Raw genomic sequence first — 12,925 nt, 5'->3', positions numbered from 1 at the left:
ATGCCAGCTCATAACAGTTGCAGTGCTACCCATTGCTTTGATTTACAGTCATTGGATGCACTGCACTGCGCTCATCAATGTGAGAAGTCAGTTCTTGAGTCTCATGTGCCCAGTTATTTCACTAGCTACAGTGCCATTCAAACAGGAACAGAGCATTACTATTTGGCGGCTGAATATCTGGCACTGCTGGTGTCCACCACAGGTAGTCGTACCTAGCATAAAAGGCCTACCACCTGGTAAAACGTTGTTAAGATAAGTAAACTGAAAATAATCAATAACAAAACAAACACGTTACCTTCTATGCATGGTCGCTTTGTAGGTCTCTCCTCCTCCATCTGAGTTAAATCGTCGTCGTAAGGCTCCGTTTCTGCCACAAACCGCGCTAAAAAAATATCAGGCACTTCTTAACAAACGAACGTAATAAAAATGTTGTTTCATTTAAAGACACTATAATTATTGCATATTAATAAGTTATCATTTAATTTTAATTCGACAGATTTTAAACGTTTTCAAAAACTATTTTTTTTAATTGTTATCAATTAAATTCGCAATAAAAATTATATATTTTAATCTGATACAATATTCTTAAAACTGAGAGCCCGTATTTCAGGGTAAAATTGTCTATTAACAAGTACATATTACAAAATTCAAAATATAACCTTAACAGTAACCACAGTTAAAAAGATTGACAACCACTGCTTAAATTACGAAACACACTTACCTTTTTTTTTATCCGAAGAGTTTTTTGCCATTTTTACAAGCTAAAACACTTTTTAAAGAAAAAAGACAAGTCCTAAAACACTTTTTAATTGCGTTGTACACTGTGACGGCCACAAAAATAACAAAACATAGAATTTACCATAAGTAGTGCCAGTGAACTCGCGTGGCGAGTCGATTCAATTTATATAGCAGTGCCGGCGAGTCACCTGGTGAGTCCACCGGAAAATGTAGGCGGCATCTGAGAAGACATCATGAAAATCGTAGTGGTAATGAACGTGTTAATTTGTTCACTAACTGTTTTGTATAGCCGTTGGAAACCGCGATTTGGTATATTGTATTAAGACTGACATTAATCTGTAAACATAGCAGCGGAAGGCCGCTAGTTTATGTTGTACGGGGTGGCAAGATGACGCGGGAATAGCAATATCTGTATATGACGGCTTTCTATAGATTTGGAATTCTAATTTATTATTTACTCTTGTTAATGTTAAATCCAAAAAAATTAGAGATTGGTTTGATTCGAATTCCAATTTAAACTTTATTTTTGGGTGGATCTTATTAATTTTATTAATGAATAGATCGATTTGACGTTCGGTGCCTGTCCAGCAAATTATTATGTCGTCAACGTATCGGTAATAAAACTGGATATGTGGGTCTCTCACCACGAAATTACACTCAAAATTATCCATAGATATTTCAGCCAGAATTGGACTTAATGGTGATCCCATTGCTAATCCTTCCTTTTGGCGATAGAATTGATTTTTGAATTTAAAATAATTTTGTTTCATACATAACCTAGTAAGATTGATGATGTCATCCTTTTCACCGGGATGTATCCTCTGTTTTTCAAAGAGGTCATCAAGGATAATTAAACTTTGTTCATATGGAACATTGGTAAAAAAAGTATCTACATCGAGAGACAATAGTTTGGCATTTGGTGGAAGGTTGGTATTTTTTACTTTTTTTTATCAAATCTAGACTATTTTTCAAACTATACTGAGGATTGAATAACGGATTTGTTTTTTATTATTACATTAAGTTTTTTGGCAAGGTCGTACGTCGGGGTACTGATATAAGAAACTACTGGACGGACAGGATTATTTTCTTCGTGAATTTTAGGTAAACCGTATAAGATGGGAGGTCGCGGGTTCATGGGAACTACGTATTTTAATTTACTTGGAGAAATAAATGACGAATTTTTAACGGACTCTTTTAATTCTGAAGTAAAGTTTTTAGTGGGGTCCGAGTTCAGACGTTCAAAATCGTCGGTTTGCTAAAAATTAATTTAGAATAACAATGCAATTACCTTTATCGGCTTTTGAAATGACTAAATTTTCTTGATTTAATCTATTTTGTAAAGAAGTAAAAACATGTTTATCTGAAGTGTTTTGGTTTTAAGTGGTACACGATGGTTTTTTCAAAAGGGTCGAAATTTGATATCTAACGGCCATATCTTGTTGACTTCTAACACACGCCACTTCTGAATCTACTGCCAATGTATCAAGGGTTTTTTGGTTAAGACCCGGTCTGATATTGTATTTAAGGCCTTTTTGTAGTAATTTCAGGGGGAGAAAGTTGTGTTTTGTGCATCATCGTGATAGCAGTTATTGTTTTGACTATCCCGTAATAGCTGTGCCAATTTTCTAGACTGTATTTGATATTTTTCTTGTACGAGTCTATTGGCTAATACCCGCGCTTTATTGTCTAAAATGTCAAACTCGATGTTATGTAATTTGAATGTCAATTCGGAATATAACACTCTCAAGTGAAGCTTGAGATTGTCTCTAACTGAAAACCAATATCGGCACTCTTCGTTTAACCATATTTGTTTACATTTATTTACGGCTATAGTACTTGCGCGTGAATGTGTTTTAGATCGGATGTTGATGTAATTAGGGATGACTTTTAGATGTTTACACTGTTGATTGAACCAAACGTTTTGGGCTGCCAGACGCTGAAGCTTGGTTAACTTGATGTAATGCCAGGGAAAAAAGAACTCAATTTACAAATTATTTTGGAACGAAGGAAAAGTACCATGGCAAAATCATATGATACATTGATAAATAAGTGTGTTTTAATAAATAATATGCTACTAAAATAAAAATAAATAAAAATCTTTAAATACATACGTGTGTATTACGCTTCACCATCACATTTTTAATAAATGAATTGAATTCGGCGAACCATTTCACTTTGGGTTGGTAAACATTGCCACTAGCACCAGATGTGGATGACTTCTTAATCTTGTCTAGTTCAAGGTAGTATGTCGAACGAATACTTTTTATTTGGTTTTTCACATCTTCCAATGTGAATCCTTCAATTTCCATACCAATGCACAGATTTTGCAAAGCAATTTGGCGCATAGCTTTGTTTTTATAATGTTCTGATGTTATATCCCATAAACACGGATTTTCTCTGTATATAGTGACAAACTTTACAGTTTCGTCTTCAGATAACTTCTTCACCATTGTTAAATCTATTTTCTTCGCAAAAAAAGTCCCTTAAAACAACCAACACGTGTGTACTTCGTCAGCACTGGAATGGCACTGGATTGGCCGTCTACATTATTCCAGTTGCACTGGATTGATCGCACTGGATTCAAAAGTAGACCGCGAATCCAGTTACTGGACTGGAATGCTTACTGGATTCAGTTCATTCCAGTGCCGGTTTACATTTTTCCAGTAAGCAATCCAGCACTGGACTGGATCGCTGGACTGGAATAATGTAAACCAGCCATAATATTTTATTATGTTATAATTTTTCTTTAAAACTGTGTTATTACGTAATCATAATGAGTAAAAGCACGATAATAGTGTTATAATGTAATTAAAATTTGTGACAATCTCAATACTCCATATGCATTTAAGTGAAGTCATTAAAAAATTACTTCTTAAATAAATAACTTACTCTCTTCTAAAATCAACATATTTCTACCAGAAGTAATAAACTAGCCATAAACAGTATAAAATCCTAAGTTTTAACAGACTTTAAAATAAATATTCTTAACTTTTATTTTAAGTTATTCTAAATAACCGCCTCTTACACGCGCGTTAGCGTCGACCGTTGACCAGCCTCGGCGGAAACCGAACTGCCGAATACTCAGCCCCGGCCCGACCTGTTCGAGGTGGTCGACGCGCGGAAATAATCCGCTCGAAGAGCTTGCTCACCTCGTCGAGCAACACTATGGGCCGGTACGCCGACGGCGAGTTCACCGGGTGACCCTCCTTGCGCAGCAACACGAGCCTGCCGATCTTCCACTTCTTCGGAAAGCGACCAAGCCGCATACACGAGTCGAAGAGTTCGAGCACTCTCGGCCTGAGGGCCTCCAAGGCGAGCACCCACACCCTACCGGGTACCCCGTCGGGGCCCGGTGCGGTGCTCTTAGCGCAGAGCCGCTGGACCGCGGCTTCCAGCTCCTCTTGGGACACCTCGAGTATCGAGGCGTCCGGGCACTCCGACGCTGCAGCCGCCATAGGCGGAGGCGACGAGTCAGCCCTCTCTGGAAAGAGAGTGGCGATGAAGTTTGCAACAAACTCAGGTTGGAGACTTTGGGTCAGAGGAGGGGCCCAGGGCAAAGCTGATCACGCACCGTCTTGTAGGACGCCCCCAGGGATCTCTATTCAGAGTTTCCAACCACTCTCCCCACGACTCGAACTTTGCCTCAGCTATGGCGATCTGCAATGTAGTGCATCTCCCCCTGTACGCGGCGTATAGGCGGCTTTCCTCGGCATCCACCCGTCTTCGCCGCCTTCTGTAGTGAGTGTACTGGCGTCTGGCTGAAACGCACGTTTCATGGAGACGGCGTAGGTTCGCCGACCACCAGTACACCCATCTGCGGGACGGGAGCAGATTGGCGCGGGACATGCCGGCGTCGCACACCTGCATCATCGACTCGCTCAACGGCTCCGCTCGCCGGTCCACATCAGCCGCCGGCCCCTCTGGCGCCAGCTGCCAAGCCTGGACGATGGACGCCTCGACGATGACGTCACCGTCCATGGTCTTGAGAGCCCAACGCGGTCCGTCCCCGTGTGGGGGTCGGTAATGTGAAGCTCCAGGATTAGCGGTGACCTCGAACCGGATGTACCGATGGTCCGACAGCGTCTCCGCCTCCCCGAGCACCCTCCAGTTTCGGACACGGCGCGCAAGACACGGTGTTGCCAACGTGAGGTCCACGATGGATCCCCCATTGTGCCGCACACACATGTCTACCGACCCCCGGTTCAGAAGAACTAAACCCGACGTGGCAGCCCACTCCTCCAATACCTCACCCCGCGCATCGGTAATCGGGGAACCCCAGGCCGTTGACTTATGGGGGGTTCACACGGGTCGATTTTCGCCGTGCAGCGAGTCGCTTCACTAATTGCCTCACCAAGCCGCATCGCTAGCCCATTTACACTGGTTACTAAAATCGCATGCGGCTCTGTCATTTCCATCGAAAATGTTGAGCAGAATAGCCGTTTGTGCCGGAATTGAAATAATTAATTATTCAATTATTCAACAATTGCTTAAAGAACAAAGAGTGAAGAAAAACCAAAAGGAAAGAAGAAAACGTTTTGTTTGGGTACGTGATGGATTTCTCGACGTAAGGACTTGGGTGCTTCGGATACTTTATTGGTTCAGTGGAGTTTAGAAGATCCTGATTATTTTAAAAAACGATTAATAATGACTACTGATCAGTTTAATACTTTACTACATAAGGTTACTCCGCTTATACAAAAATGCGATACCAATATGCGAGTAGCACTTTCTCCGAAAATGAAATTAAAAATAACCCTGAAGTTCTTGGCTACCGGTGATAACTATTCAAGTCTTGCAGAGTCATTTAGAGTTCCAGAATGCACAATTTCCTTGTTTTTGAAGGATGTTTTGGATGCTATATACAATGTTTTACGGGAGTTCATTATGGTAAGTGAAACTATAATTAATTATAAACGATTTATTTATAAATTTTTCATTGTGATTTCATCTAAGCATGACCTAACTTAGCTTGAGATAGAATATCGTTGTTCACTCCGTATTGTTGCCCAGTATTTTCTTGTGTACGTAAACAGCTGGCAAAATAGTCTTCTTCATAATCGAGGTGCCTTCTAGAAGTGGAAGCTTCGGGAGTCGAAGTTTCACGCTGGTTTTGAAAAGCTTGGTTTCGGGCAGTAGTAGCTTCGGCTTCTGGAGTCGAAGTATAGCGTGTATACTCTGAGAGTGAACTCGTAGGTCTAGCAATTGGAAAATGTTGTGTATTTAAGGTTTTCAGTCTTTCTTTTGACAAATAATTATTGATGAAATTTTGACAAACAATAGAATTTCTTAATGGCAAACTACGTAATTGGCTTGCCACATGTACTCCGAATGTATCAAATTCATCTTGACGGATAGTTTGAGCCAAAGTTTCTAATCTATTGACTGCTTGTAAAACAGGTGGGTCCATTTTAGGTGCGTCCATTAGAGCACGTTTCGCCTTTTTCTTTGGAGACAATTTTTTTTCTTTTGTAAGGGCGCAATATTATCTTCTTGTTCCAATTCATCAAAATATGAAGACGCGTCGCTGTTTGTGTTCACCGCTGAATCTTTTCCCTGTAACCACTAATATAAATTTAATTCTTTTAGGTGCCATCCACCACAGATCAATGGAAGAAAATACAAAAGGATTTTTTAGATCGCTGGAAATATCCTTTTCGTTGTGGGGCTATTGACGGGAAACACGTATTAATCGAAAATCCACCACACGGAGCATCAGACTATTATAATTACAAAGGCACTTATAGTGTGGTGTTGTTTGCTATAGTGGATGCACATTACCGTTTCATATATATAGATTTCGGAACTAATGGACGCATGAATGATTCGCAAATTTGGAAAAAAACAAAGTTCTATAGTGCTCTTGAAAGAAATAATTTAAAACTACCTAATAAAGCAGTTTTCGTTGGTGATGATGCTTTCCCTTTGGCAACCTATTTAATGAAACCGTATTCAAGACATGAAGGTTTGGAACACAAACAAAAAATCTTTAATTACAGACTATCAAGAGCACCCGAATCGTAGAGAATGCCTTTGGCATAATGGCTTCACGATTCAGAGTATACAGAAAATATCTGTTTCATTGGATAAAACTGATTCTATTATTAAAGCGACCTGTGCGCTGCATAACTGGCTTCGGACTAATCTCATATACATGAATACTCCCGAATTAGTAGACGGAGAAGACTTAAGTTCAGGGACAATCAGAAACGGAAGTTGGAGAAGCATTCCTACGGCAGGAGTAGACGAATTAATGACACCGCTATCTTCTAACAACTATTCACGAAATGCAAAAGATCTGCGCGATAGATATGCTGACTATTTTGTCGGACCAGGAAAAGTTTCATGGCAAGATAGAATGATTGCGTAAATATTGTATGTTTATTTAAGTAATATTATAAAAATGGCTCTGTTCACGATTTACCTATTATAATTTATAATATGCGAACAAGAATAACTATTTAATAAATAATTATAAGACTTACCATGTTATCTTTACTGTTTCTTCCTTCTATCACTGGCTTTAAAAAGCGGTCAGCTACAGAAAACCAAATTAATTGAGGTCTGTATATATCATCCTTTCCCGCGCCACTCTTCTTTGACTTTGCTACCTTACTGGCCTCTCTATTATACGTGGTTCGTATACTTTTTATCTTCAATTTAAGCTCTTCAACTGTTATGGACAAACGCATTTCTTGAATAATAGATTTAAGAGCCGCTAAACGTACAATATGTTCCTGTAATCTCGTTCTCTTGGGTTCCATAAGCATGGATGCATTTCATAGCATTCCAAAAACTGTATGGTATTATTTTTATCCATGGTTCTTACGATACATGTGCACAGAAACGCTGTAGTAAATAAATACACGTGCGTGCGCGAAACACTTTCACGCGGCGGGCGATCGCCTGCAACAGATCGTTTACACGGTCGATTTTAGTCAGCAGTCGCATGCGGCCGGTTGCCGCTCGGCCAAAGTCGGATGCTACCCAACTTTGGGGCTTGCGGCTTTAGTCACTTGCAACTTAGCCGAATTGCCATTTAGATGGTCGAGTTACGCCGCGCGGCAAATATCGTGCGGCTTTAGTCACCCGTGTAAACCCCTCATTAGCGTTGAAGTCCCCGGCGACCAGCACCGGGATTGGGTGACTCTGGCAGACCAGAGAACCGACCTCAAGCAGGAATTGCTCGAATGCGGCCAGACTCCGGTTAGGCGAGAAGTACACGCCGACGATCGTCACACCCATAAGGGTGGCCGCAACGCATCCGTGGCCCTTGACTGTTTTGTCGAAGGGCGAAGCCGGCGGCTGACTGCGCGACGATCGCTACCGTATCCCCTCGGTCACCAACCCAGTTGTCCCTGGCGGGGACGAGGTAAGGTTCGGCCACTACCGCCACCTGGACCAACCACTCGGCCAGGCTCTGGTGCAAGAGGTCTTGAGCCCTGGCCGAGTGATTGAGGTTTGTCTGCAGGAGAGAGATGGCCATCGCTTAATTGACTGACCATGTCTGCAACCCTCGCGGCACGTTCCACTTCAGCGGCGGACAGCCGGGGGTGGGTTATTGAGCGTTTCTCGGCAGGCTTTTTCTTCTTTTTTTTTTGTTTTTTGCAGACTTGGCAGTGGCGGAAGCGGTACATGCTCCGCCTCCCGCTCTGTGGTCCGCCGGCTTCTGTTTTGCCTCGCACAGCGAGCAGTGTGGGGTAGCGGCACAGCCAGCTGCCTTGTGGCCTGATTGACCGCAGCGATAGCAGGCATCGCTGCGGTCCACCTCGCAGGTGCACCGACTCCTCACGTGCCCCGAGTCGAGACATCGGTAACACCGCATGGGTCTAGCCTCGAGTAGTGTGACCCGGGCCGACCACCACTATTAGAGGGCCCCAGTTTGCTACGACAAAGCCATCCCCCCTTTCCCGAGCTATTAGGAGTGGACCCCCTGACCGCGCAACAACTGCGACCAAGCCACGAGAGTCCGCAGCCCAATTACTTCTCTCGGGAGGACTATATGGCCCCGCCGCTACCGTCACATCCACACCCCACTCCGCCATGGACTGCAAGAATAAGTCCTGCGCCCCAGCCGAGTGATTAAGGTTCCCCTGAAGGAGCTCGAACAGTGTCGTACCCTCCATTACGACGATATTTGTTCAAGCTCCCCCTGAGGAGCAACCGAACCCTCCAAGGTGGTGGGTGCGCTCGGTTCCGTGGACATGTCGGGGGCCGGCACCCCCGTCCCCGATATTTTTTTCTTTATGAGCGGAGGGTTGCACCTCCGCCCCCATACGATGTCCTGCGGGTGCTCCGGCATCTGCGCAGACGTCGCACCTTGGCTCCTTGGTGCAACGTGCCCCGCCTTACCACAGCGACAACATAGGTCCTTTGCGGTGCACGTCGCACTGCCATGTCCGATGCCGTAGCACCGGAAGCACCGTAAAGGCCTAGCCTGAAGGAGGGTGACCCGTACGGTGCTCCATCCGATGCAAAGGCGATTCTGCATGATCGCCTTCGATGCTGTGGTGGGGCACTTGACTATTGTGCTGCCCATGGAAATGCGCCCCGCACTTTTCCCCCGCAAAAAGGTGCGTCTTTTGATAAATAACATGTATATACACACAAGTTATAAACACACCAAAAGCCGTCGTGAACGCGGAGCGAAGTGAAGACGATGTTGCCACTACGACCGCACAACGACTTCAACCTAACCTAACGTAACTTTTTTTTTTAACGTTGGAAAATCCTCATGGATACCCGACAGGCACGGGGGGGGGGGCACTGTCGGGTTATGCCGGACTCTTACCGCCAAAAAACAGCGGTGTTCCTCCTCACCGTCTTCCGGCGGAGCTTTCGCACACTTCCGCTGCTCCCCCGACGGTTGTCCGATTCGGACCCATCTTGTGGGCGCCCAACTGTGACGCCACTCGTCATTCCATTTGGCGTGCCGGAACACGGGATACGCAAGCGGTCCCGGGGGTCTCCTCCAACTAGGCAGTGGTACCCCCCGGTTCCACCGCCCAGAGACCCACATTAAGGGTCCGTTCACACAGACCGGCTCGGAGAGCATCGGCCTGCTTTTTTCTTTTCACACAGACCGGGTCGTATACGCTTGGAATTGGCCGGAGCGGAGCCGCCAACTATTTCACATCGACCGGCTGGAAGAGATCTGAAAGCGGGTGCGGTTGGATGTGCTCGGAGCCGGTCGGATGCGCTCGGAGTCGGGTGGATACACTACAAAGGCAGTGTCAGTATTCCGCGCAGTCTAAGTTTTGTTTTCGGTGTGTTAACGTGTGCTTTTCGAAACATGGATTTAGATAGCTCCGACGAAGAAATATATTTGTTAGCAAGATTACTTGAAATAGAACATAGGAAACGTAAGCGCAAGCGGAAACAAATATGGGTAAAACATATTTGGAAAAACAGACTAATCCATGGGGAGTTTCACACCATTTTCGAGGAATTGAAGAGAGATAGCCTAAAATTTTATGAGTATTATCGTATGGAATATTGGCAATTTTTGAAATTGACAGATTTGTTAAGAGTACATATAACAAAAAAGACTACAAATTATCGTTGCACCATTACAGCCGAAGAAAGGTTAACGGTAACTTTAAGGTAAATAAAAAACAATTATTTATACTAATCATGTTATTTAGATCACAAAATCACAGCCCTCCATTTATTAAGCATTGTTTACGTTAATGAAATGTAAATTACTTATACTAATCATGTTAAATAACACAAACATCTAAATAGATCACAAAATCACAGCCCTCCATTTATTAAGCATTATTTACGTTAATGAAATGTAATTAAATAGTACAGATTTGTGTGTGTTTAATTATTATTATTATAATTATTATTGTTTTTGATTGTTTATTATTTTGTATTTTGTGTGCTGGTATTGTACCCGTAAGTAGTCTGATCTGGATAGTTTTGAGGAATATAGGTTTCGTTTGACACTAGGTAAGTAGATTGATTAGTCGATGGCGGTGAATTTATAGACAAAGAATAATTCAAATCTGTACTATTTTCATACAGACTTAATTCAGCTTCATTAACAATGTTAAACACGCGCCTTTTAATTCGTGCTTGGACTTCTTTTGGGAATGTTTCCACTGTATCTGACATAGACAAAAAAAAATTACGTAATGCCTTGTCACGGGGTGTAGTATTTCTTTTTTCTTCAAGATACTCTTCGAAAACCGTAGCAACATCTTTGCTTAAGCGTGGTCTCTTTTTCGAGCCAGAAGTACTTGCAAGCGATTCAACTTCAGAATGGTCAGAACGTTTAGATGATGTCGATGGTGGTGGTATTGGTGTGCCAGGCTCTGAATCATCCGATGATAATGTTACATTAGATATTTGGTTTCGATTGCGAAAAAATGGTATTATAAAAGAAAGTTCTTTTTCAAATTTTATCAATTTGGACGTAGTTGCACCATCGCCACTCTTGCCTTTTCGGTTATAATAGGCTTTTCTGAAGTTATCTCGCAGTTTCTTCCAACGATCCTGGCACTGCGTCACTGGAAAGAACAGAAATGAAAAATTAATAACATAACTCTTTTTTATTTTATAGTTCGTTTTGGTACGGCAGTCTTATATTTCTATTTTGTGTGTTTGTTTTATTTTTACAGATTCCTCATCACTGGTTGCAGTTTCAAAAACTTGTCATTTAATTTTCGAATGGGAATTTCTACAGTTCATTCAATTATTCATGAGACAATCAGAGTAATTTGTGATGTTTTGATGCCCATAGTTATGCAGATGCCAGATGAAGAAATGTGGGAAAAGGTTTCACGTGATTTCTTTAATATTTGGAATTTTCCTAACTGTTTGGGCGCTATAGACGGAAAGCATGTCAATATACAGGCACCAGATAATAGTGGAAGCTTATACTATAATTATAAAAACTTTTTCAGTACAGTGTTACTAGCTGTGGTCGACGCGAAATACAGTTTTTTAATTGTTGATGTCGGATCATATGGTAAAAATAGCGACGGCGGAATTTTACAGAATTCAAAATTTTGGAAAAAACTCAACACCAATAAGTTAAAGCTGCCCCCAAATAAACCTCTACCTAGTACCACTGAAAGCTTACCACATGTTTTTATAGGAGACGAGGCATTTCCTCAGGCTCAGAAGTTGTAATATTGTGCCCTAACATTTCAACTGAGGGTTCAGTCATCACATCAGCGAATTCCGTTGGCGAACACCTTAGGTAATGTTTCTGTTTAATTTTTTCTTAATTAGGATCTTTCACCTGTATGAAAAAAATACGACCAAATGATGTTAAAAATAATTTCCGGTTCCTATACAGCACCTTCTGAATTACTCGATGAACTAGTACTGGAGGAGCTGCTAGATGAATAAGAAGAAGAAAAAATGTTTATTGACGTCATTATACATTCTGATACATTTATTAAAGTTATACTAATCTAATTATGATCTAATGACGCCAATGGGCCCCCAACTCAGCATAGTTGTGGTTTCGAAAGAATGCACAACGCTGGTCTTCCGTGGAAACCCAGAGAGCGCTAATAACGCACAGTCTTGTCACACGAAGGTATACAAACTATTAATTCTCTATGAGCACAAAGCACAAAAAATAGTGAAACTCGGATCTAAAATTAAAACTAACAACAAATAAAAACAATTAAACTTGATTAAAACTTTCCATTGCCACACAAAACAAACTAATATTTTTAAATATTTGAAATTGATTTTTGGACATTAATAAGATATTCTTTGTATTTTAATTTAAATAGCCCTAAACTAACGCAGGCCCATTATGGGAGGCGGAATATTATTCCAACACTTCGTGGAAGCATAACGAAAGCTGCCACGAAATGCAGTTGTACGATGTTTTGGGCAAACCAAACGTGTAGCAGCCATACGCACCTGGCGTCGTGAGAACTCCAATTTGTGGAACAAATAAGGTGGTGTACGAGTACGGATAATTTTAAAAAGCAAAGTGGCAAAATGAAGGTACCGGCACGAATTCATGTTCATTAGGTTACTGCGATTAAGGTAAGGGGTAATGTGGACTCTACGAGGGATATAAAAGCTAAAGCGTGCACATGCATTCTGTACTTGCTGAATATTTTTTTTAGATTTAGACAGGAGACACTCGCCAATAGCAAGAAGAAAAAGCTGTGCTCAGGCTGCTCAGTATATGCTCGGCTCCGTCATGTCTTCACGT

General features: G+C 42.0%; 1 protein-coding gene and 1 long non-coding RNA gene across 2 annotated transcripts; one reads left to right on the top strand and one right to left on the bottom strand.

Moving 5' to 3' along the window:
- The first annotated feature begins 1,684 nt into the window (after positions 1 to 1,684).
- Positions 1,685 to 7,219, top strand: LOC126973655 (uncharacterized). Its single transcript, XR_007731398.1, has 2 exons — positions 1,685 to 5,625; positions 6,325 to 7,219. It is a non-coding gene; the product is annotated as an uncharacterized LOC126973655 (long non-coding RNA).
- A 2,756-nt stretch (positions 7,220 to 9,975) lies between these two features.
- On the bottom strand, positions 9,976 to 12,618 carry LOC126973546 (uncharacterized). Its single transcript, XM_050820886.1, has 2 exons — positions 12,606 to 12,618; positions 9,976 to 11,321 (listed from the first exon to the last, which is right to left on the bottom strand). The coding sequence occupies exons 1-2, from the start codon at positions 12,616 to 12,618 to the stop codon at positions 10,603 to 10,605; spliced, it is 732 nt and encodes a 243-aa protein (XP_050676843.1). The 3' UTR covers positions 9,976 to 10,602.
- Between the last annotated feature and the right edge of the window lie 307 nt (positions 12,619 to 12,925).

This window comes from Leptidea sinapis, chromosome 29 (genome assembly GCF_905404315.1).
Source record: "Leptidea sinapis chromosome 29, ilLepSina1.1, whole genome shotgun sequence".
NCBI lineage: Eukaryota > Metazoa > Arthropoda > Insecta > Lepidoptera > Pieridae > Leptidea > Leptidea sinapis.
This window is presented reverse-complemented; position numbering and strand designations above follow the sequence as displayed.